At 38.2% G+C, this 26513-nt stretch overlaps 1 protein-coding gene across 1 annotated transcript in view; it reads right to left on the bottom strand.

Moving 5' to 3' along the window:
• kcnh1a (potassium voltage-gated channel, subfamily H (eag-related), member 1a) overlaps positions 1–26513 on the bottom strand; it is a 73908-nt gene that overhangs the window by 41113 nt on the left and 6282 nt on the right. The window contains exons 2-6 of the mRNA XM_032552923.1: positions 24695–24818; positions 13167–13273; positions 11829–11957; positions 10824–10942; positions 10333–10725 (exon numbers count right to left, since the gene is read on the bottom strand). Coding sequence (XP_032408814.1) covers positions 10333–10725; positions 10824–10942; positions 11829–11957; positions 13167–13273; positions 24695–24818 — 872 coding nt within the window. The remainder of the gene's footprint in view (positions 1–10332; positions 10726–10823; positions 10943–11828; positions 11958–13166; positions 13274–24694; positions 24819–26513) is intronic.

Consider the following 26513-nt stretch of genomic DNA (forward strand, 5'->3'; position numbering starts at 1 on the left):
TGACTTCCTAGTCGATGGTTTTGAGAGGTTTCTTCAATATTTTTGAATGTTAGGTCCTAATGGTGCGATCTACTTTGTGAAGTGTGGCAATCACTCCTATAGCAAAACAAAAAAGCCACACAACACAATGCTGCTGCAACCAAACTTCACAATTGATTGATGTTTCCCAAGTTCGCCTTGTTCCTTCAAACGCAATGACGGCCTTTATGGGCAAACACTTTAATTTTAGTTTCATAGACCAGAGGACGTGTCTCCAAAAGTTGTGGTCTTTGTCTCCAAGTTTGCTTACGAGATGCAATCTTGCTATTTATGTTATTATTGTAATAATAGCTTCTTTCTCCCTGAGTGGCCTTTTAGCCCAATACATGGATTTGTTTTAGCGTGGATAATTGCTCTCTCTTACCAGCTTCAATCGGCATCTTAAAAAGGCATTTTGCTTGTGTGTGGGTCGTCCTGAACAGTATGGTAGTTAGACATTCCCACACTGAGACTCTTCTTGCATATAATTGTGTGAACAGATAAAAGTGGAAGCTTTGGACTTGAAGAGGTCCACAACTCTGTTTTTGAAAACTTGCCTGAATTATTTTTTTTATATTCCCATGATGTCATAGAAGGAGTGTGTTTGAGGCCTTGCATTGAAATACATCCAAAGTTGTGCCTCCATTTAACTCAGCTGTTGTTTATGAACCTATTAAGAGTTCTCCCTGTTTGTTTAAATGGACAGTAAGCTAAGTGTTTGTAAATTCAGAATTTTAAGATGATACTAAAAATTGTTCAAAAAATTCTTCTCATTATTTATTCTGGCTTTTAGCAAATAAAAATGATTTTGATGATCCTGACCTAAAACATGATAACATTTGTCTGATTTAAAGAACGTACATGAGAGTGATTGACAGCACTAAGCATCTCTTCCTGGCTCTGATTGGTTGTTTCTGACAGAGCAGTGTATTTCTGCAGATGGCAGTGGGACCACATGGAGATGGCAGAGGAGCGTTATTTTTTCATAATTTATCTGTCTCATACTATGCTGTCAGGATATAACAACTTTAAAAAATACGTTAAAAAAACATTCTTTATAAAAGTTATATACTGCAACTTAAATGTCAGACAGCGAGAAAAAAAATGCCATGTGTCTTTATAAACAGTGTATTGCAATCTGTTTTTTACTGATGCATCCAGATGCTTGTTTCTGATCCCCTCCTCATATTTTAATGAAAAGGAGCATGTTTATTCGGTCGAAGTTGATAAATCTTTTGTAATGAGAATAAAAGTTACGCATTTGACACCTCTACCAATGTTTTACATAATACATCTCCTTTGTGTCAAATGTGAGGATTAAATTGTTAACTTATCACTTTGTGGTGAAAAAATAGATGATTCACAGCACTCAGATAAACCAGAAAGAGCATTACAGCAGCTATGCACCACAAAGACCTTGGGGCATATCCAATTATGGAAAGAAGTTTCCACAAGTTTCTCATAATTTATTCACATCCTGTTCAGAATAATCTAATTAGTTGCTCCTCTGCAGCATCATCTGTTTGTATGTGTTTTTATTTTTTTTCTTTTCCTGAAACTTTGTCACTTTGTCATCTTCCAGGTCATTTTCTTTTGCTCGACTTAGAGGATGATTCGCTACAAACAAGACAGCTGCGGTATTTATTCAACCCAAATGCAGAGTTTGTACTGTTGGGACAGAAGTTGGGCAGTTTCAAAGAAACGTCTAGCCAGTTTTTTGGGCCAACAAAGACAATAGAAAGAGCCTCATCGTACTTCACACAGCCATTTTAAGATACACAATGACCTCATGAGACTTTGTTGAGCCTCTTTCACAGGCTGAATAAAGAAATTATAAGATGGTGAAATGTTGCTGTGTAATAATGTTAAAGTGAATGGGTTGTGGAATTGAATTTAGTACACAGCAGAAAACGTGTTTGGTTACTTAGAATAGCAAGCTAGCATAGGGCTAATGCTAGCTAAGGTCAATTATTAAGCTTTTACCAAACACTTTAACTTAAAGTCACTACAGACAGACAACATTTTATTCTATCGGGGGTGTATTTTATACTTATTTAAACTAACAAGTTTTTAAAGCAGGTGTATTATGAAAAAAAGACAACTTTTTTTAGCCTTATATGTTATTCCCTCATAAAAATATATATATTCAAAGCAACTGCCATGTTGCTTTAATTCTTTCAGGGTGCTTAAATGCTTGCTCCCTCAAGTTTCTCCTTGGAGCTGCAGTCACCAGCCGAGCTTGGGCCCCACAGAGCGCCCTTACCCCACACCTCACCCACTCAGCTCCACCAACCGGCGGCGGCAGCAATTAGCAAACACCTGGTGAATCTGCGCATCTGCCAAGCTCATTACAGAAACTACTTCTCTTGACAATTTTTGATTTCACTTCATTTTTAAATATCTTTATTTCTTTTCAGAGGTTTCCATATTTTTGCAAACAGACTATAAACAAAATCAGTTTAAACAGTTTTTAAATTAGCTAATTTATTTGCACTAAATTAAGAATCTGCACTATTTTCATGAGCACTGTTTTTTTTTTCATTTTGTATATTTGAAATTACTTTTCAGTCTCTTTTTCAGCATCTCTTTTTGTTACTTTTGCTTAGTTTTCCACGTGTTTGTGTGCTTCCAATGTCTGGCACTTTGCTACTGGTACACCTGAACTGCTGCAGTAAAGGACAAAAAATAAACTTGATATTACTCTGTAAAAGAGTAATTGGATTTCATAATGAACAACAAATCATAGTAAAGCTCATAAGTAAATAAGATACAATTTGATAGACCAACTGCTAAGCTCTATATGCTGCTTAGTATCAGCAGTTTTTTTTCTCTGATGGCATTTCCACCCACAAAGCGATGCCATCTCTTTTTCTGGTGCTATTCGCTTCACTTGTCATGAAGTGCAAACGTTAGGGTCTCAGAAAGTGTGTCTTTTTCAATTCATTAGGCCCCTCTGTGCCTTGTTTATCTTACGAGTTCTGTTTTATTTCAGCAGTCTGCCATTGGATTTTATATCTGGAATTTTTCCTACACTTTTCTGTCCCTGTGATTATATTTATTGTTTCCACCTGTGTCTCATCAGCCCCTGCTGAGATTCAAACTGCTTTGAACTTATGACTTGCTTATTTATTGTCGATTTTCTGGTATTTGGCCTTTTGCAGCCTTCAGCCTGCTGTACTTCCTTGCTGGAGAAAGTTTTATTGGTCTTTTATTTCCTATTGACGTTTGACCTCTCGCTACTTATCACATCATATTAAATATAAATTACCTTACGAAACTATTGACATACCTTTAACTTTCTCACATGTTGTCACTTTACAACCACAACTCCAATTTCTTATATGGATATTTTATGTGACAGACCAACACAATGTATAGTTGTGAAGCAGAAGGAAAATAACATCTGGTTTTCAAATCTTTTTGGTGTGCATTTGTATTCAGACCCTTTAACTTTTGTACTCCTAAACAGAATTCAGTGCAACCAATGGCCTTCAGTTTAATTAATAAACAGAGTTAATTGGTAATACAATACTAACTCAGTTGTTCTGGTCATACCATATAGGTTTGTCATGAAGATCAATAAACACACCAGTCAAATCAGGTGCTAATCTATCAACACAGGTTTGTTCATTTAATCAGAGAAGCAGGGAAGAGGTCTGTGGTAACTCTGGAGGAGTTGTAGAGATCTAATGCTCAGGTGAGACAATCTGTTGACCAGGGGTCTCAAACTCCAGTCCTCGAGGGCCGCAGTCCTGCAACTTTTAGATGTGCCTCTGCTGCCCCACACCTGAAAAGAATAATTAGGTCATTAAGGCTCTGGAGAACTGATCTACACAAGGAGGAGGTCATTAAGTAATTTCATTCCAGTGTTTTGTACCTGTGGCACATCTAAAAACTGCAGGACTGCGGCCCTCAAGGCCTGGAGTTTGAGACCCCTGCTTGACAGAACAACTATTAGTTCTGAACTTCACAAATCTGGTCTTTATGCAAGCATGGCATAAAAAAAAAACAGTAAGAGTCTCGTTGAACTCATCTAATGAGGGCAGCAAACATGTGGAAGATGGTGCTTTTAGTCAGATGAGAAGAAAAATGAACTTCTTGGTTTCCATTCAAAATGACCCTTGCGGCAGAAAACAAATTTTTACACATCACTCTGAAATCATCCTGCTGTGAAGATGCTTTATTCAGCAGGAACATGGATGCTGATCAGAGTTGATAGGAAGATGGATAGCAGGCTAATCCTGAAAGAAAACCTGGCTGCCAAAGCACTTGATGCAGCCTCAGAAGCCTAAACACACACACATGCGTTACAATCGCATGGTTCGGACTGAACTTGAGCACTTTTGCAAAAACATAAATACAGGTAAAATTCTCTAGACTGGGCGTGTTGTGGTGGCGTAGGGGTTAGCGCGACCTGCATTTGGAGGCCTTGAGTCCTCGATGCGGCCGTTGCGGGTTCAATTCCCGGACCAGGCGACATTTGCTGCATGCCTTCCCCCTTTCCTGTCAGTCTACTTTCATATAAGGGACACTAGAGCCCACAAAAGACCCCCTGGAGGGGAGAAAAAATAAATAAATTCTCTAGACTGCGAAGTGGATCCATAGTTGTAAATGCATTGAAAGAATTGACTCGTGGAACTGAATCCAAATGCAATATTGTTAAAAAAAAATGCAGAAGACGCATCATTTTTCTTCAGCTTCACAAATATGCACTATTTTTGTTTTATTCTATCAACTAAAACCCAAATGGAATACATTCAAGTTTGTAGTTAGGTTCAACCCTGTGAGGCAGGAAGGAAAGAAAAGCCTTCAGATGACTTTCAACTCCGTTTCACGAAACTGTGGTCTGAAGTAACATCTGCAACTTTAATACTGGAATGAGTAAAATTAATTACTATAGCTTTGTCATAAGTAATCCAAAATCGCTGATATAAAGACTTATTCCCATAGCTCTTATAATGCAATTAAAAATTAAACTTGACATAAAAAAAAAAGAAAGTCTTGTGACTCGATTGGCTTTGACAGCCATTAATAGGATGCAGCCAAGCTCAGGTTTGCCACAAATTGTGCAACGTATGCCATTACTGAAGCCTAATGAAGAAGTTTATCTAAACTGTTTGTTAAGTATGCATGAGTGAAGTAAAAACCCAAAACTGTGCATTATCGTATTCTAATCAAACTGAAGCCTACTTGGGTGACAGCTCGGTGGTTCCAATTCTTCCCATCACGTCCCATGCATGAACACAGGCAGAAGAGGAAGAGGGTGACGCCATGCAAACAGAATGTGAAGGGGGCGTTGGGATGAAAAAGAAGAAACAAAAGCGAGGAACATGAGAAAGAATACTTAATTACTGATAAGCAACAAATACACAGGAAAAAAAAAGAAATTCAACAATCAAAAATGAAACTGATCAGAGTGCACAGTGTGACGAAGGCATGCGCAGAACAAGAATAACTTAGAAACCGCCATGAATAACTTTAATCATCACCCACCCTTTCTTTAATGGAGACCTGCTGGGGAGGAACAGCCATCAAAGTTATTCATGCCAGTCATTAGGCCTGCAGCAGCAGCACGACCGCCTTCAGCCAATATAAAACTTACTGGATTCACTGAGTTGTTGGAGGCAGAAAGTGGGAGGAAAATCTTAGAAATGTGTTTCTGAGCACACCTCTCAGTTAAACTGTAAAAAAAAAAAAACATGGAGAACCAAAAGTCTTAAACTTTTTACATCTTTAAAATCCAATTTTTTTATATTAAAACCCAGTGAATCAGTATTTTTATGAAATCCAGGCAAATGATTAAAGAAAAGCATAACATTTTCTTTTCTAATATTTATGGAGTCAGCACAGGTTTGAAAACCTTCCTAAAAACATTTAATATTCTGTCCAGAAATGTTCAAATGTTTATTCCTTTCACTGATTTATTTTCTCACTCTTTAGGTCCATTTCCTGTCTTATTGCTTTTGTTGCCAATTTGGTGACTTTTTCTTTATTTAATTTTCTTGGTTTTAATTATACATTCAATAATCTTAAAGAAAATCCAACAATCTGCATAGAAATGTCACAAAATTATATTTATTTGACTTCATTTCAGAGACTAAAACAAGAAATTACTTTTGTTATTTCAACATTGTTCTTTTACACTAAAAGCAACGGGAAGCAGTTTTAATCAAAGTTTCCAAATTAGCTGCCTTAATTATATCACATAACCATTGCTCAGATTTTTTTTTGACAACTTCATTTCTAATGCTATTAAAACTTTTGCTTTTCTCAGCGAATCAAAAAAGTTACAATAACCCCAAACAGCATCTTCTGAAGCCATAAAAGTGCTCTCGCTTTTCCTCTGAACATTTCTGCCACACTTGAACTTGTCAGCATTTCGGATGCTGCAGCCTTGAATGATCCCAAAAGGACCAAAATGCTGGACTTGCAGAAACAGATCAATGCGGTCTGTCCACACCCGAGGCCCTGTTTTAAAGATTTAGTGCCGATTTTCACGTTACCTCAGACTCCGTGAGCAACCTTATAGTCCCCAAGAGCTGTAACCCAGAGCTCGACTCTGTCCGACACACGGAGACATTAAATGCTATTGCAGCAGTTCACACTGACACAATAACACACATGAACGATGGAACCGTGACACGTTTAAGAACTTTGAGGGACACAAGCACACAATGGTCCACAATGAAAAGTGACAAATGTTACACCGCAGAGCTGCGTCTAATCAATGTGAATCGAATTAAACGTAGGCAATGCATCTCCTTCTGGACTACTGTTAAACCACCGCCATTTTCATCTGTCCAATAGGTTTTCCAAACTGATCTTGATCAATCGTTCTCCTGGCTCCATGAAGGGGGTTTAAACTATTTATTTTATCTTCTTCACTGACATCAAATGATACAAACAGAAAGAGTGGTGTGCAAAAAAAATGATCTTTTATTGCAGTAGGATAAGTATAATTGTTTCAAACAAAGTGAAAATGACTGGTGCCCGTTAATTCCCAGCGTCTAGGAACTTTTCATTAGTAATCGTCGTCTTCACGGTTTCCTGGGGTATAAATATGACGTGACACAGAAATACTTGCGCTAAATCAAAGAAGATTACTAAAAACAGAATTAGGTTTTAATAGGGAATTGAAATTTGAGAATGTGGTTGATCAGTTAAATAGTAATGAGGGGAAGGAGAAGATTTTTCGTTTTTTGAAAAATACTGGGCTCATTGGGAGAATTTGAGGAATAAGTAGTAGGGTCCAACAGATGGCAGTAGTGCAACAATAATGGATGCAAGCTGCCGTTAAAATCTAAAGAAGAAGAATCTTTGTGCTAAAGCTGTTCTTCAAAATAAAAGAATCAGTATGTGTTGACTTATTGGGAATGATTAAAAGTGTTCGAAACAATAGCAGTCCAACATCACAAATCAGTTCAATCTCCAATTTTGGCAGCAAATCAGAAGTAACTAGTGGAGTAATAAAAAACTCTACAGCTAGCTGATGCCAACACATTGAAATATGTTAGCAACAGCTAGCTGATGCTAAGTCAATGTGAGAGAATCATTATAAGCAAGGTGCAGACAGGACGCTTAAAATAACAGTCTGATCAGTGACGTGGTTCATTCTGTGGAAAAGCAGGTGTCAAACAGGTGGCTCTTATTTAAGCCAACTTTATGTATAAGCACAGATGACCACGTGTCATAGAAAAGCATTAAAACACAAACACAAGATGACACACAGAATATGTTAGAAAGCAACTTGAACAATAAAAATCAGCAGTGTCATGTCTGTTGATGGGTGAAGGTGGCCAGTGCTGTGCATGTTCGCTATAGAGAATTCCCCTCTGCAAATCGGTGTAAAATGGGTCATTGCAGGCCTGAACCAGAAGAACCCAGCACTTTCACAAGCAATCGATTGGCCGGGGGGAAATATACGTGTAGGAAATGACGAGTTTCTCAGCCTAAATGTTCTCAGATGCTTTAAGATGGAAAGCAAAACAAAAAAGCGGTAGAAGAAAACCGAAAACTACACTACACTTTGAATGGATTTAAGGATACCCAGGATGCCAGAGAGAAACAGTGGTTATTTTCTAGATTATATTACAATGAATGTTTTCTATTTACAAACAAAATAAAAATAAAATAATCAGACAGAGTCTTTCCTGACTGTCTGCAGAGGGATATAAATTTAGATAAATATTTCATTCTGTTTTTCCTGGGAACAGGATGTGCACTGCGTAGTATTCCTAATGCATTTGTATGTAAGGGAATAAAAAGTATTATACAGACTTTGCTCTCTGCTGACTTTTTTAAAACACACTGGTATTGTATTGAACCCAACTGTTTCTGGCTGCTCATCTGATCTTTCACTTATAGTCAGAGAAATCATTAAAATGATCAATGATGCTGTGGGCCTGTTTCTCTTCCAGACCCAGGGATTTTCATCAGAGTGCACGAGGTCGTGAATTCTTTGAAGTAGATAACCCAGCAGCCTCCACCAAAAAAAAAACCCAACAAATAATGCATCATTAGATTTGACCAAATAAACAGATCTCCTTTGTCAAACACAAAATCAGCCTCCTTTCCAGTGACGTGCGGTGAGGTTCATAGCTGGTGAGGCACTGACGTCATCAGAATCAGATTTGCAAATAGATGCATAGATTGACAGCAGTTTACAGGTTATGTTTCACTTCTGCATCCTTACACATACAAACTGTAGCTCACAAAACACACATTTCCTTAAAAAACAAAACAAAATAAATGTTATTACTGTCTTACCTTTACTTATAGCACTTGACTTGCTTCCCGAATCGTTTAGCCTAGCTCGCTGTCACTTACTCGGCAGTTGAGGAGTGAACAAGACGAACGTCTGGGATCTTGAGCGCCCCCTGCCATGAGGCAAGAGAACTGCCTGCCTCACCTCGAACCTGTTCTCTGCCGTTTATAATCGCTCATTACACGAAACACGTTACACAAACACAGTTGGTGACAAAAAGCACTGTACATTATATACATAAGCTAAATTATTGGAAATAAGTTCACATATTAAATTTGTTTAAACCATTTTATTGACGCCGTACAGCAACATGCTCTCTCCGCTTAGCAGCCAGCGCAGAGCCAGGGGTTGCGCAATCCAAGGTGAGGCAGAGCTCGCTGCTGCCTCACCGGCATCGCTTCCAAGCATTTGAATGGGAAAATAAGAAAATTCAGCGATTTTGAACAAATAAAAATCGAAATTGGTGAAGCTACATGAAAAATAAATATTTTTTAGTACAAACCACCGGATGAATATAACAATTTAAATTACTTTATGATTATATATTTTGTTTCTTTCCATGATGGCTGGTGAGGCACTGCCTCACCTGCCTCCCCTGACCGCACGTCACTGCTCCTTTCCAGATGTGAATCAAAAATAAAATGTGTGGAGTGAGCTAAAGCAAAAACCCAGTACTCTTGATGATTGAGATTTTGCAAAGAACGCTCAAATTTTCCTTGTTTTCTCTGTAAAACACCATAAATGTTGAGTTAACGCTTTCCTAAAGACATTAGGGATGCTGTCGACGTGTACGGGACAAAGCATTCTTTTAAAAAAAGAAAAGAAAGTCTGTGTTAAATTATGCTACTGCGATAAAAGATCAATTTAATTCTAAGGCTTTGCTCTAAAAAGCATTGCCTATAATTCTGGAGAGTGATATAAACTTTATGGGACTCTTTTCTCCAAGAGAAAAATGGGATAATAAAAAAAAAAGGAGCCAGATATTCAGAAACCCCCTCATTCACTATACCTGAAATAAATCATAAAAATAGCAAATGGAGCTAAAACTGTAGAGCTCAGCACTACTACAATAAAAAAAAAGAGGGGAAGCCTTTAAACTACATTCTCAATGAGTCAGTCCTCCTCTGCTTGTCAGAAGGCGTTAATGGTTTTCGGGTTTCAGTGTCGCAGAGCTCTGGAGTGTGCCCTAGTTTAACAAAGAAATGCCACTTTGCCAATTAAAATGTGCCAATTATCTCAACATCCTGTGATGGCTCTTCAGCAAACACTCATCCCCATGGAAAAAACATTTAGGTAATTCATAAATGAGCATGCTCTTCATTCTGACATCGCTTCAACCAATCAAAAGTGTCCAAACTGAATGGTTCTAATGTAAATTGACGATTAAACGTGACCTAATACGGAATTAAAAAGTTAAAAATCTGTCAATTTAAGCATTTAAATTGACGGTATCCTTTAGAGAACAGCAGCTTTTCCGCTAGGACGACCGAATGAGCCGCCTGACGAACTCGGCCTTTGAGCGGCACCTCTTCGGGCGGCGGCGGACTCACCTCGTCCACGTTCTCGAAGGCATTGATAACATCATAGGGCAGGCAGGAGAGCAGGTCGATCACGAACCAGGTCTTCAGGTAGTTCATGCGGATCAGCTTGGGGTCCGAGATGACCTCGCCAGCGGGCCCCACGAAGGTGGTGTGAAAGTTCAAGACGATGTCCACCAGGAAGATGACGTCCACGATGCTGTCCACCACCAGCCAGGCCACGTTGTTCTGCTTCGTCTTGAAGGAGACGTTATAGGGCACCATGATGGCCGTGTAAAAGGTGAGGATGAGGATGACCCAGTCCCATGTGGTCTTAAAGAGGCAGTAGTGCAGGATGATGTGAGGAGGGGTCTTGGGGGTCTCCTGTTTGTACTGAGGTAGGATGTCAGAGCCAAGCTGCAGCACCTGCAGGGCGCAACAGGGAAGACGTTGGAGAAAAATACACACATTTGTCCCTCTTGGCTGACAATATGTGCTGCACCTCAGGGTTGAACCGGTCTTACCTCAGCAAGGCGGGAATGCTTATGGACATTCTCTCCTTTATGAACTGTAGGTTGTAGCTGCTGTAAGACTCCCCTGCTGCTTGTTAGCGCTCGAGTCAATCGGGCAAACTTCCCCCAACCTGGAGTTTGCACAAACAGATCTTAGGTACTGCATGTTTCCAAGAACATGTATTTAAGTCCTAGGAGTCCTTGCTTTGAAAAGCCTCTTACTGCAGAAATCCTACTCACCAATAATCGGTACAAAGCATTAGTAGCTTCTTATTTTCCCCATTTTCACGTCCAGGCAACAGATCCCTGTCCGTCTCCAGGCTACCCAGAAGATGTTTGGCTAACCTTTAAAGCTTTTTATGTTCCTTGCCACAATCTTATTTAGCATATTATTCTCATTAACATTACCAGTCCTCTAGGAGGTCTGCGTCTTTTACAGTTTCCCCCTGATGTTTTGAGATTATTACTAAAAGCGAACGGTGATTTGGCCTCTCTGGAGGCTGCACCAAATTTCTAGTGCAGTTTACAGATCCACATTCAAGCTACATATACTCTAATCATTTCAAACTTTCTCTTTTAGGGTTCAATTTGAGTACATCTATTTATCTTATCATATTTTATGTACTCCTTTTCATTTTCTGTTTTATATTTCCCCGTCTTTGTAAAACCTTAGGCACCAATTATAGCAGTTTTACGTCTTTCGGAATATAATAAGCTATCAGGACAGCATGGAAAACTTGCTTTGCTAGCCAGTAGTTAAATATTAGCATTAAAACCAAGAGAAACGTCACGTCAGTGAGAGAGAGAGAGAATAGCCAATGTGAAATTGGGTTTTTATTCACGTTCAAAAGCAAAGATGAAGCTGACAGTTTAAATTTCAGGTATTTTTTCAGGTATTATAATTTCAGGTTTGTGTTAGTAATGTTTTGTTATAAATGTTAATGTGTTGTTGTTGTTGTTTTTGCTTAAGTCATTCTGAAGTTGATTGCTGAACAAATGTGAACTGTTGGGACTAACCTTTGGAAGAATCGTCCTCAATGGGCTGCTTGAAGGCCGTGATGTCGCTGAACGTACAGAGGAACAGAACCACTTTCTCTTGCTCGTTTCGAATGGGAGCAATCTTCACAAAAAACCAAACCGGCGTCCCTGAAGACACAGAACACAAGTTTAGCTGCGTCATCTGCTTTCTTTAGGAGGAAATGGCCTTTTTACTAATACGGAAATTAACACAACTTGTTGAAAAAAATATTTTCAAAAAAAATATTATCATTACAATAATCTATAATTCAAAGTTCATTAAAGTTTTGAATCAAATTTTCTAAAGATTACGTACAACAGCTGTTTCTAATTGTAATCCGCGAGATTCACGTCACAATTTTTCAAATTTGTTTTTTTTTTTTACTTTAAAAATGAAAAGACATTTCAAAATCAAACTATTTGCGTTTACATCAAGCTAATTTAAAATAATAAAATCAAGGCAATTATTTATAGATGAAGAGTAGAGTGGTTGAATCATCACGGTAAACAACTCCGGTTGGATCAACTTATAGAAACTTACATTTTTATCTTCAAAGACAATTTCTGAAAATTTTTATATACTTAATACTTCTTTTTCTTCTCATAATTATGCAGACTTAGGAAACACTTTAAAAAAAGGGTTTTTTTAATAGTCTTGGGTTTAATTCATTTCAATCAAATTGTTAAATAAATTAGCCATGAAAAATGTTTCTCTTCAAATAAGTGACATCAGATCTGCACAAGTTAAACCATTAAGTAAGACATAGATGGTTTGTGAAGTGTTTGTGATAGTTTTGTCAAATCAAAGGGGGAAAAAAAGTTAATAAAACAACAAACCTGGGAGAAGACACTTTGGTTCATTCAGGAAATATTTTAAAAATAGTTTAAACTAATCTAAGTCAACTCATTCCAGAGATTTCTTAATTGTAAAATAAATCCATGTAATTTTGTTAGTATTTCAAATTTATATTAAGAAATATTTATTATCTGATTTTATATGAAAGCAATAAAAAAAAAACCTTAAAAGACTATTTTCATTCATCACAGTTTTACAATGGGCCTCGGTTAGCCTTTGTATCACAGTTTTATCCATTACATAACAGGGACTGTAATATTGTATCAGTCCACACCTGCATGTTGAAACAAACAGAACCATATTCTCCTCTGGAAGGTTTTTCAGTTCCAGTCTGGCTCTTAAGCCAATTAGCACATTTCTACAGACGCCGAAATGTTCTGGGCTGCCTTTGAACTCCGGCTCCAAGCTCCGAGCGCATTTGCATTACAAAGGAGAGGAGACTCTCGTTCCTCTCTTCCTTCGCATTCGCCACCGCTACTTACTGTTCTTCTTGTACATCAGGATTTCAAATGAGTTCATCTCATAATTCTCAAACGTTAGTCGGACTTTTTCCGTCGTGTCCTTGTCGGTGAGCTCCCCGTACATAAAGCTGAAGAGAGGAGAGAGGAAGGGGAGGGGAAATGTGTACATTCAATGGACACCTCTATGAAGATTGCTGAGCAAAGCTAAATTTATGACTGTATCTAAAAAGCTTTATTTTGTTTGTTTGTTTGTATGACAGTTTGGAAAAAGGATGTGAGGGGATGCGCTATTTTTCTTCTTCTTTTTTTTTTTTCTCTTTGTCCACAAATGACAAAATGCAGATCAGGTTCCTAATCAGCTCTGCTGTCAATTCCAGACAAGCGCCACCTTCAAGCTGCCAAATTTGCCCTCATCAATTCCAAATGAGCAGCTGCTTCTGCCATCATTATTGTTGTAAACTCTCTGGAGACACTCCGCTAACTGTGAAATGTCTCTGCATCATGCAAAATACGCCACATTTTCGGTTGTCATAGGCTATTACTGGAAGCTACTAGTTTCAGTGTGTTTGCATATTTTTTCCCCCCTATTGGTCAGCTGACCATAAACACCAAAAAGTTTAAAAGTTAAAGGTCACTTAGAGCCAGTTTTCAGGCTTGCCCTCCAGGCATAAAGCTGGAACAAATGTTTCAATCTTCTACGATAAACACATTTTTATTAAATGAAATCTTGTTACATATTGGTTTTATCTTTTATTTTCTTTGTCTTCTGTTTGTTGTTTTTTTTTTAATATGATAAAATAGGCCAGTACATATAATGTAGTTTGAGTCACTTTGTGTTTATAAAAAAAATCATTCAGTGAGTCTTAAAATCATTTTTTAGTTATGTTTTCTTTCAAACTTTTGCACGGGACAGGTGGTGAAGGGAAACCAGAAATCAGGAAAGTCCCTTCACTCTGTTTAGTAAAACCATATCAAGTAGAGTCTCTGCAGCAGATTGATTGCACATCTGTTGGAATATGACATGCTGTATCAAATTTGTCATTTCTCTGTCGCTGAAGAAAAACGACACTTCTGATTTTTACAATGATTTATTCGGGAGAATATTAATTGTGAGAGTGAGAATTGGTCAAACTGTTTCACTTCTCTACGCATGAACTCATCACACTACTAATCTGCTAATCTGAGAGAACAGATTCTTCTATTTGTATTTCAACACCTGCTGGTGGAAACCTTGAAGCTAAAAAGAAAGTAAAAAATCATTAATGCACTGTGTAGTGAAATCTTCCAGCTATTAGTTTGTAAATTAAGCAACTGAAACAAATTAAATAATCAATCAAACAATCAGAAGGCTACATGCACTCATAATCAATATTAATGTCTACTTAAATCTGGGCTTAACACGATGTTTTGAACTATTATTTCCGAAGAGTGGAACAATGTTTGGAAGAACATTTTGAGGAGGCAAGAGGAGGTTTTCAAATTTAGCAAAACGATCAATTGTCAAGCATGGTGGTGACGGTATCATGTTAAGAGTGTGTTTTGTTAATAGTTGCAGTCCCTATGTATTCAACAGCTGGTTGATTAAAAAATGTATACAGCTTAGTGTTCCAACAGGACAGTGTTGTGAAAACACTTGAAAACCCGTTTAAAAGTTGAAAAAAAGATTCAAAATAAAGTCAGAAGACCAATTCATTTAAATGAGCTTCTAATTAGTGGAGCTCTCAATTATCCAGCCAGAACTCTCCCAGGACCTTGATGGCAGCAGAAAATGTACATTTTCTTTGCGACTTCCAAAAGTAACTGGGCGTGAAAACGTGGAACCGCTTTTACTTTCGCTGCGTCGGAATCCACTTGCTTTGTCAATAAGTTCAAGCCAAGACAACAGACCGCCTTTCAAATCCCGACGTCTAGGCCAACGTGTCGAAAAAACTGAAATGTCTTGCAAACCAAACAGCAGACAATTTTAATACAACCACCAGAGTTTGAAGGTAGAAAACCAAAGCGGTTGCCTGTTACATCTGCAGTCTAGACTCGATTTATATATAGACACAAACTCGCTGAAATGTACCATGAAACGATAAAAAGGTAAGCCATCCGTGATGTCTAATTGGTAAAACGAGTCTCTTGAATAGGAGTTTAACCTAAAGATTGTCTTCAGCCACGCTCCAGAGGGATTCATCTCACTTCATGTGTTACTGCTGCCTTAAGCAGCAGTTTCCAGCATGATCTAAATATATCTTGTTATGAAATACAAAAGGAGGCCCGTATCTAATAAGACAGTTCTGACGCTTTCCGAGTAGCGCTTGATGTAATAACGCTGATTAATGTCGCCCCTTTCTCGTTCTGTCTTTTGTTCGCCGGAAGGAGAGCGACTTTCTTCAAAGACAAACAATATTGCATAATAATTTCTGAAACAACTTCCTTGTCATGTGTGGAAATTCCCAAAGGTCTGCCACAGTGTTTACAAGATCCAGCACGGGTAAAAAAAATAATTTAAAAAAACATCACGGATACACAGGAAGATCAGTTAAGATGGAAATAGCCTCTTTGATCTCAACACATCTCCAGCACATAGGGAGTTAGGTTTTGGACTCGGGGAGGAGGAGTATACATTTAATGTTTTGCATCGCGCTCAAAAACATCCAAGAGCCACAATGAGTGAATATTTCATGTTCCGCACAACGAGGCTCAAAAAGATGGCTTCAGACAGAAGCTAAAAAGGACTCAAAGTCCATGTGATGATTAAAGCCAGGGGGAAATGTTTGAAGAGAAATGAAAGCAAAAAGTGAAACTTTCTGAAGGACTGTTTATTAAAAACTAATTAAAGGTTGGAAATTCTACAAATTATGCATACCATTCCAAATCTACCTCTAAAGAGTTTTATTTGGAGGATTAGTGCTCAAAACTTCGCAAAGGCATGTGAGGCCGAAGGAAAAGAGAAGACAAAGGACGCACAATCCGGGTGCAAACAACAACATAGCTAATTTAACTGTGTATGACACTATAATGGCTTCTTCTAGTGTGTGTAAATGTCTAGTTTTGAAGAGAACAATAAAATGTGTCTATTGGTCTCATTATTCTGAAATTAAGCCAACGGGTGCACTTTTTTTCACTTCTGATACCGATACAGACATCTGAAGTTTAGCATCGTCCGATACCGATCCAATAAAACATTGCTGAATTGACTTAAAACTTTTCTTTTCAAAAAAAAAAACAGACATAAATATACTGAATTACAAATTTAGTTGATAATTCCACACTTTTTACAGGCACGCTAAAATATACCAATAGCTTCAGAAGCTGCATGTGAAAACAACGCAACTTTAATTTGTTCAGTCACTGCAGTCACGAGTAGAGCAGCCAATATCAAATAAATAATAAAGAAATTGAAACTGACAAAACAACAGGCTAACTATCTTGGTCAAACATGTAAAAAATAAATTGCAATAAAACCTTCTTTCAAATAGTTCAGCAAGTGCAATTAGGAATTCTCAATATATTGTAAATTAAATAAAGCATTTGGAGCACAAAGCATAGACTTCAACTGAATTCATTCACCGTTATGGTTAGGGCACATTTTCTCCAATACCCGATCTAGAATTGTTTTCAATATCGGGACCAATACAGATGTCAATGTGGCATTATTGGTAACCACAACAGACAGTGTAAATATCCGGTCTCATCTGTATTTGTCCCAAAATCAGAGGGTTATCTCTGGGAAACAAGATGCAGCAAGAACAGCGAATGCTCATTAACTGTACCCAAGTGCGACAGTGGTTGCTGGGAGACGGAGAAGACATCCAGGATCTCTGCAGGTTTTTTTGGGGGGTTTTTTTTCAAGGTGCAGACTGGAATCCAGGATGTGTCTGTCAAGCTGTCACATGAAAGCTTAAAGTGCTACTTTAACTGATCAGGATGAGGAGGACAAACGTGCAGCTGCTCAGAGGATGCGGGGTCATGATAACTTGCACTTTTGAGAACGTAGGCTCACTGAGGAGCCGGTGCATAAAAGGAGCAATCTTACAGCCTATTGGCATGTTGGGGAGAGGTATGCAGACCCATTAAGCCTCCTAAAAATCTATGGGGTGCTTGCAAAGACATCACAAAATGTACCCACAGCCCATCTTGTCAGAGGACAAGATGTAAGTGTAACAGTAGCAGCCAATTTTGAAGTATCACAATATCAAAAGCAGTTATTAGGAGAGGAGAGCAAAGCTCAGAAGCACAATGTGGCGTCTCATTGCTAGTAGTATCTTGTTATCACTCTGTTCTGTACGTCCTTAAGAGAGGCGGACAAGCAGTTAACTGATGTGCTAATGCTAACACCCTATTCCAGTTTTTCTCAAATCCAGTCCTCAGGCCCCCCTGCTCTGCATGTTTTAGATGTGCCTCTATTCCAGAACAGCTGATTCAAATGATTGCATGACCATTGAGTGCTGCAGAAGCCTGTTAATCACCCACAGGTTCAGTCCAGGTGTGTGGCAAAAGGGAAACACCTAAAACATGCAGGGCAAGGCGCCGTGAGGACCGGAATTGAGAAACAGTCAATGAAACAGGTAGAAACGCTAAAAGTCTAACAGGATAACATTGTAAACTATTTCCCTGATAATCCCAGCCGTTGTCGTTCATACTCATTTGACCAAAAAAAGAATAAAAACAAAAATTGCCACCTTGATTTAACAGAGGCTCCCATTGGATATCTTCTAGAATGATTCATATGTTTCCATTTATTCCAGTGGCATCGAGTAAGTGTAATCGCCAAATTGGTGAAATCAAATGATAAAAAGCAACAGATGAACTAAGAGCTATGTTCAATGTGCAAAGTAAGAGGATTTCCAAACACACAATGCTTGAATCAAAAGGCGGAATTACAGCAGGATGTGCAAAGGCCTCATCAGTAATCATTCATTTGCTTCAGGTGTGTTGCAGCATGGACGCAGGATGCAGGATTTGCACTAACTTTAGAGTTCATATTTCTAGATGAAACTTATTTAGAAAGCTTGTAGTGAATACTGCATTTCTTTTTGCTGTTGTAAATTAAACGATTTCAGAAAGTAAAACGCCTTGTCAACTGGTCAATAAATAATCCAGCAAAGTCAACAGTGTTAGCAGTATTACTGCTAAGGGGGTTTTTGTTTTGTTTTTTGCTTGTTTTATACGTTTCATGACTTTTTTTCTGGTTTAGTTCTTGGTCTTTATTACCTCTCTTCAGCTCTGAAGCTAAATATCTCCATCTTTTGTTTCCGTTTCCTGTCGTTCCCCTGCGGCGTCCTGACTTACCCTCGCCGTGTCCCCTGCTTGCCATGTCACCACTGCCCACTCGTTGCTCAGGACCTGCATGCGCTGCCCTAATCACTCCTCACTCTATCATTTATTATCATTGTTCGGTGCTGAATCCTCACTCCTGTCTGTCTACATGCGCCTTGCTTGTTTGGAGATTGTCTTTAGGATTTGCAGTTTTGTTTTGTTTTGTTTTGTTTTTTCTCTGTTCGCTCTGTACAAGTCATGTATTTGGCTCATTTTATGATGAAAACTGAGGCGGAAGTGGATGTGTTAAGGGTTTGAGCAATTAACGACATCTAAATTTAGATAGTTAAGACGTAAATAAATGGTAGATTTGACCTTTTTTTACTATTCAACCTCAAGTGACACTATTTCAGAACTTTTAAATGTTGTGACAGCAGTCAGTAAGCCACTGGCGCCGCCTTCAAAGGTGGACAAGTCACTATGTTTCATTATAATTTAATGACAAAACTAAGAAGATGCTTTTTACTGGAATATTTGGAAATGAAGTTCAGATTCGAACGATTGAGGCTAAACCTGCACAACTCCAGGTTTTTATTTTCTTACTTAAAATAGCTGTTTTTCTCCATTTAGAAAAGAATCCTTCTACAACAAGGTCTCTGAGATCCCAAGCAAATACTCAGTAATAACTATGCTGCACCAATCAGTCCTAATAACCACATCAAACTAATAGAAGTTCGAAAGAAGATCTTGAGCGTGGCTAAAGCAGCGTAAAGCACATGATGTTCTGAGAACAATTGTTCATGCTTTCGTTCATATTACTCACCTCATCTTGTCTATTATTGCCTACTTCAGCCTAACTTTGAAGGCTAATTGGGAGCAGAGTCGGGACAAAGTGAGACGGATGTGGAAGAGAAAACTTTAACACAACTCAACCGTGTGCTAACTTCCCTCCAAAATATTCAGTCTGCATCAGCTTGGCTTAATTCAATCCACCAAAATGACAATCTAAATTTATTTTATTTAGACCTATAAGATAATATTCTGATGTATTCTAATCAGCATTTTTAACCAGAAGTAGAAAAAATTGTTGCATTTCTACCTAAACCACTTTGACTGTTTTACATTTTTGTTTTAAATGTTTGCACAACTAAAATTATGCCATGGTGTGGCGCCTCATACAAACCGACGCCTTACGTGGACTTAAGTCTTGGATTCTGTAAATTGCTGGGAGTTTTTTTTTTATATCAACTACATAAACTTCAGGCTAAAAGTTTGGATACGACGTCCAGACAGGTCCAGACATTAGGTTTCTATTCAAACCGCTTTTCCTTCAAACCAATTTTATGGACTCCAGGATGCTCTGCTCTCAGTGCTCCTTCAAGAACGCACTGATGTCACCTGAACATTGCCGAAGAAATGTTAATGAAAGAAAGGAAGGGCTTGATTTTAGACCTGAGATCATTTGCAAGAGTGAAACGTTTTAGAAAGTAAAAAAAAAAAAAATCACGTTAAAGCCAGAGAGCCTGAGGTTAATTTAAAGAAGGCAAAGTCAAAAGCAAGACGGGAACTGTGGGGAAATGTCTGAAACGTATCCTTTTCAATAAAATTATGCGTTTCTTCCAAAATCTTTGGATCTATTCTTCTATTTATCTATATTTCTACAGGTTTATGCTTGCATCACTAATCAGTAGACCTAAGCAGCACTAACTAGCATGTGTGCTCCTTCCTTTCAAATGAACAAAGCTTTAGTTGCCCGTCTGTGGAAGGCGTCTCACCGATGATTATATCATTAGGAATAAATACAGTATATCCCTCCTCCAGCTCATTACAGTTACCTCAGCTAGGGGTTTGGAGGAACTTGTCATTAATCATTCATTAATTGCCAGGTTGTGGTATCGAGTACCCTCCAAACTCATTTGTGAGACACATTAATAAATGTTAGCAAAGCTCTTTCAATCGGCTCCCCGATTCAGCCGGGAGGTTTCCAGGTTTGTTTTCCTTCCTCTTACGCCGCATCTCCCAGCAGCAGTCTGAAAATAAACCTAAAACAAATCATCTGACACTCGCTTTTTATATTTGCGTTGGCAAGTATTCTTAAGCTTATGTTTACGGGGGGGGCCGCATGTCAAAAATAGTAATAGCCGATGTGCCGGCTGTGACGAACACCATCTCCCGGAGCAGATGAAATCTCCCACGGCTTCTTAAATCTGCCAGCACCAACTGTGATCCTATTTATATTTGGCACTGACTTACTTATTACAGGCACAGTAAAAACACAAGTTGGATAATAGCCGAAAATATGGCTCATTTGTGATGGCTTTTATCACTTTACGAGTACAGTTTTGGGGCGGGCGCCTAAGGGGGAGACTGTATGTCCGCAGTTTTACAGTTCCAGCGACAAAGAACCCGTTTCAGCTCTTGCAGCCTGACCACGTCACAGATCTCTGTTGTTTCCAACAGGAAACACCTACTGGACTTTGAACATCGCATCAGATTGTCATTGTCTGGCGTAAAAAGAAAAGAAACGCTGTCATGAGTGGCTGCAATTAGCCGCTGAACTCTGCACACGCACTTTAGTCATTAAGATAATCACCCGGGGCTCTCGACTTAATTGACGGCTATTTAAAGTTTATTGTAACGACAGACAAACGAAAAATGTGTTGGTTCGTCACAGCTCGGCCTTTGGGCCTTGTCGGCGTCGTGACTCTGTCAAAGTCAATCAGTCAACAAGTCTGTCACTTTGGCCCACGCTAATATCTCCACAACTCTTTGGACGGATTTCAAGGAAACTAGGTCAATGATCACAATTCCCAAAGAAAAAAAGACTTTTCTTGGAATGACAAAAAAAAAAGAGGCTGTTTCGTTGTGTTGCAACTATCTTGACAATTAAATAAAGTATTTTTTTATATATATATAATTGCATTCGTACACAAATTACAGTCCATACAAATGAAGCGGAAATATTTCCATAAATACAACTTTCGGCCTGCCTCATTTGTCCCTCTCCCTCTCTATGCGTTGTGCTGGAGCGCTGCCTTCGAGGCACCTTCCTGCAGAAAGAGGCTGTCGTGTAAACACGGGAGAGAAAACACTGTAGCTGCAGAAAATGTCCAGATTGACGCTGCTTCTAGGCACCTTTGGCTTTTAATTGACTTTTTTTGGTTTTTTTACAATGAGCCATAGAGAGTTCTCACAAATCCCATTAAAATCAACAAGAACAAGAGCGAGAGGGTGTTCCGTTTTCTATTATTTAAGCATGTAGGTGGAGCATTTATATCACTGTCACTAAAGATTTAAAGTCTCAGAAAGAAAGAAAAAAAAACCCAAAGGAATTCAAGTTTTATGTTTTAACAAACTCAATGATTAGTAGTCCAATGTGTTGTTCTGAACAATCACTCCCTGAGGTTTTTTTTAATATTACTCTATATGCATACTTAAAACACTTAAACACACTTCTCATTTGGACTTACTTAAAAAAATGACTGCAAAGCTTATATTGTGTTCTTAGCTGAACAATATAAGCCGTGACTTTCTAAGATACAGGACATCCAACTTCCATGTGCTGTGTTAGGATTTCATGTGATAGACCAAGACAAACGGCCCATGCGTCAGTGAAGGAAAAGGAAATGATTTATAGTTTTCAAAAATTCATATAAACATATAAATACTGATGTTCTGTGAAAGACTCGGGAGTTTGTTAGATGAACAAGAAACACTTCACCAATACGGCCGTTTTGTGTCACTGTTGAGGAGAAAGCAATAATAAAAAATAAAAAAAAACACTGAGAATTTCAGTTTGCAGTTTGCCATGAGACATGAGGGAAATAGGAAAGGCCTGGAAGAAGGTACTCTGGACCAATGAGCCCGTAATTAAATGCTCTGTCAACATCTAAGCCACTATCTGTGGTGGAAAACTAACATTCCGCAATCACCCTGAACACACCATCCTCACAGTGAGCCATGGTGGTGGCAGCATCATGCAGGAGGGATACTTTTCTAAGGCAAGGACAGGAAAACTGCTTTGAGTTTATGTTAAGACTGATGAATCTATTACAGGCAGAGATTCACCTTCCAGAACAACAACAGCCTTAAACACAACAAGAGCAACAATGGACTGGTTTAGCATCATCGTTTTTGGTCTTAAAACTACTGGTTTTAACGTTGTGTTTAACAAGAATAATTTAATAATAATGTTAATTTGACTCATTTGCAAATGAACTACAAACATTTCAAATGCAATTGTGGGAGAATCAGGTGCAAGTGCAGGTACGTGTTTAGTTTTCTTTTTACTTTTAGCTTAGACGTATAATTTGGAAATAACTAACCAAAGTTAAACACGTTTCTTGTCCTAAGTTTGCAAACCAGTCAGACTGGGTAATTGTTATGCTCAATAACCAGGCTAAGAACTGACGACAAAATATTTGTTTTCCACATTTTATACTTTAAAACAATGTAGCAACGTGTTAACGAAAATATATGATATAAATCTGTTTGTGGCTGTGCGCAAATCACGAAAAGAGCAATAAAATTTTAAAAATAAAAAACTCTCCATAAATATCACTGCAGTTCTATCTCACAAGACGGCCATGTTTTCAGTCAGGGCTTTGAGTTTTGGGAACATTTTTCTTACTTATATCTGTAAGGATCTGGGTTTTGGTGTGCGATTATTAGTTAATTTAGTCCCTGTGTTATCTTGTCGAGTTCCTGATTGATCCCACCCGTCTCTTGTTCCCCTGATTATTTCCCTTGTGTGTTTAACCTTGCCTGTCTCCTCTGTTCCCCGCTGGATCCGTGTCATAGGTGTGTCAACCTGGGCTAGTGTTGTCTTGTTCCTCACCTGTGGTGCCTGGCACTGAGTTCTGTTTTGAACATCATTAAACTCCTTCATTCACTTTGAACATCATTAAACTCCTTCATTCACTTTACCCCGGGTCTCAATCCTCATCTACAAACCACTTTGTGACATTATCAACTTCAATCCTGAAGGCTTTAGCCGAATTCAAATGTTATCACAGGAACACATAATTAAACAAATAACTAAGTTTCAACTATCAAAGAAATGCTAATGGAGGAAATTTTGTTTTGTTTTCACAACAAATGAAAATTAAACTCCAGCTGTACTGTTGTTTTAGGAAGTAAAACAACAGTTTTAGGCTCGTTTCTTAAGCGGTACAAGTTCTAAAAAGTCAAGGAATCACTAGTTAGTGTTGGTTTAGTGGCCCAGTCAAATTTCAGATCAAAATCCAACCAAGAATCTCCTGCAATATTTGAAAAATGAATGTTCACAAATGTTCTCCAGCCATGTGAGCACGAGGTTAGCAAAAGCAACATTTGGGAATTGCTTCCGTCGTCATATTTTTATTTGTAATAATAAAAATCAAACCATGGATCCATCTCTCTTTACTTCATATTTATACGCTGCTTTCTGTTGCGGAAAATCTTTCCTGCCAATCATATTCCTGGATATAATCAGACGTATTTTTAGAAAATAACGGTAGTTCGCTATCCCATTTCCTACTGCTTTATGTGAGACTACACAGATTTCATTGCAGACATTTAATCCTGCTTGATTAAAACAGAAGAACATTTTAAGCAAATCCAATGCCAGTCTTTATAAACAGGGTACAGAATCAGAACAAAAAAGAAATCCAACTAAAAACACAGTTTTAAAGATATTTCTGGAATTTCACCCGCTTTCAAGAATGAGTTAATAACAGCTATTTCCACTGGTGAAATACTGACCAACTTTATTATATTAAATCAAAAATAGTCTGTAATTGAATATGGATAGCCTAATAGAAAGGCTTTCAAGATATTTTTTGAATTTACATTGGGGAATGTAAAGGTTTACAATCGGGGTGCACCGATTGCACTTTTCTGGCCGATCGCTGATTACCGATCTCTTAGAAAGCTTAATCTGCCGATTCCGATTTTGGCCGATACCTTTTTTTTTTTTGTCCGAAATGTTGCTCAATAGAGCAAGAAAGAAAGTTGTTGTGTTGGCAACAGTTGGGTCACTATTGTTAATTGTAAACATGCAGATATAACTTGGAGGGCTGGTCTGTCAGTCGAACCTTTCTCACCGGAGAGCAAAAGAGGACAGTACTTGATTCTTACACATTTGCCAAGCTAGATAAGATTGGTGGATAAGATCGGCTTCATATGTAATAATCAGCCGATCACCGATCTCCCAAAACTAAGGAAGTCGTCACGGATAAATCGGCTGGCCGACAAATCAGTGCACCCCTAGTTCACAAATTTCAACATTGTGACTTATAGGCGTACATCTCGTCGCCCCCTACCTGCAGGTGCTGCTTTTCTGCATCACCTCCGCCCTGTGGTACCCTGACAACTTGCAGAAGCCATCGTTGCTGTAGACGATGGGCCAGTCCACTATCTGAGCGTTGCCCAGGACAAAGTTGGTGTCTGTTTTGAAGAGGACATGAAAGAAGAGAGCAACTTTAGATGACAGGGTGCTATCAAAAGCCGTCACATCCACAATCTAAAATGATATTTTTGCTGAGGAGAAGGTCGAGATGAGCGAGTTCTTTGGAAACTCAAAGGAAATCCGACTTAAAGCATGTTTAAACAAGAGTTAAAAGTTAAATATGTCTTAAATCTGTTTTTGTAATTACATACAGACTTTTACGGTTCAAAATATTTAAATGTTAATTGGTTTCGACGTCTAGCTAAGGTACATCCTCATAATTTGAATCTTTGAAAGCTGTGTGAAACATGAATTTTATTGGAAAAGTGTAGTTTACACAGTAACGCTTACACCATTATACTGCCTTTGAGTGCCAAAACGCTTTAAGTGGTTGCCATTAGGGTCTCTAATTGTCTACGCCTCATTACATTCTTCACACAGGGTAAAACTCTTGCTTCAAGAACAGAACACCATAAAACCAGCTTTTCTTTTTTCTTTCTCTTAACTTTCTCTGTGGAAAACGCAAACAGCTCTCCTCTTGACCGCTCTTTATGGAGAGTGTGTAAGAAACCTAATTTATCATTTTGCCAGTGTGTGAGGTTTAATCTGATTAAGGCTTCTAAGTTGAACAATGTGAAAACCTAAATATTCAGATGCAGACATACAGTAGTTACAGTTTCAGTCAAATGTTTGGGTTTACTCGTCAGGGGGTTGGAACTCACATTCATTTGAGGATTTTTAGTTTATTTGATTTGTTATTTGCCAAGGGTGGAAATGATCATACAACAAAAACAACTAAGATGAAGATTTTTTCATCATGTGGATGATTAGGTCATCTTTTAATTTTACCAACATGTTTCTTCTGAGTGGCGATAATATGAAACATTTTTGGAGTCCTGACCTAAATATGATAAAACATTTGTTCAGAAAGCCAAAGATTAGGGTGATGGTAAGGAGCCCGTCCTACTTCAAAGGCTTGAAACTCATCATCAAAGATAAATCATCAAAAAAATTTTTTTTAAAAGAAATCATCCAAAAAAAAGCTTGTTGGTAGTTTCAATAGGGTTTTCCTGTTGATTTTTGAGAAGAATAGGTTATAAATAGCTTGTAATGTGTCTTTTTTTTATTAAACTGTGAATAAAATGAAATGTTTTTGTTTTTTTTAAACTAATGATTGTTTTAGGTCGTTTTGTTGAGTTTTGAGACATGCCTGTCTCACTTCCAACCAGAAACAAACTTGGTTTGGATGAAATTCATTTTAAATTTACATCTGCCAAGGGGTGCGAGTCATTTTGGACTTAACGGCAACCTCAAAAATGTTTTACCTTATCGCAAGTTACCGCTGTAGCACATCATTAAGATTTCAAAAAGCGTCTGGCACACATTTTGCTGGATGTTGGACCGCTCTTGCACAGAAATAAACAGGTTGTCATCCTGGCACAGAGCTGGTTTTAGCCCCATTCCTTAACTTTTCCCTTTGAATTTAGGCTCGACAAAGGTCGAGCAATATGACAACAACAACCATCAGTATATTTGGAATAGTCAAGATGAGCCTTTAACTGTACCAAGTAGTGCTTTCACCACCATGATGTGAGGCTTTTTTGATATTAGTCTAAACATTTTCTAACCTAGCTCCACATCAACAAATAGATGCATGAATTGCAACGGAGTCAAATGTTCCCTAAAGACAATGT

This window comes from Xiphophorus hellerii, chromosome 22 (assembly GCF_003331165.1).
Source record: "Xiphophorus hellerii strain 12219 chromosome 22, Xiphophorus_hellerii-4.1, whole genome shotgun sequence".
In the NCBI taxonomy this organism is placed as follows: Eukaryota; Metazoa; Chordata; class Actinopteri; order Cyprinodontiformes; family Poeciliidae; genus Xiphophorus; species Xiphophorus hellerii.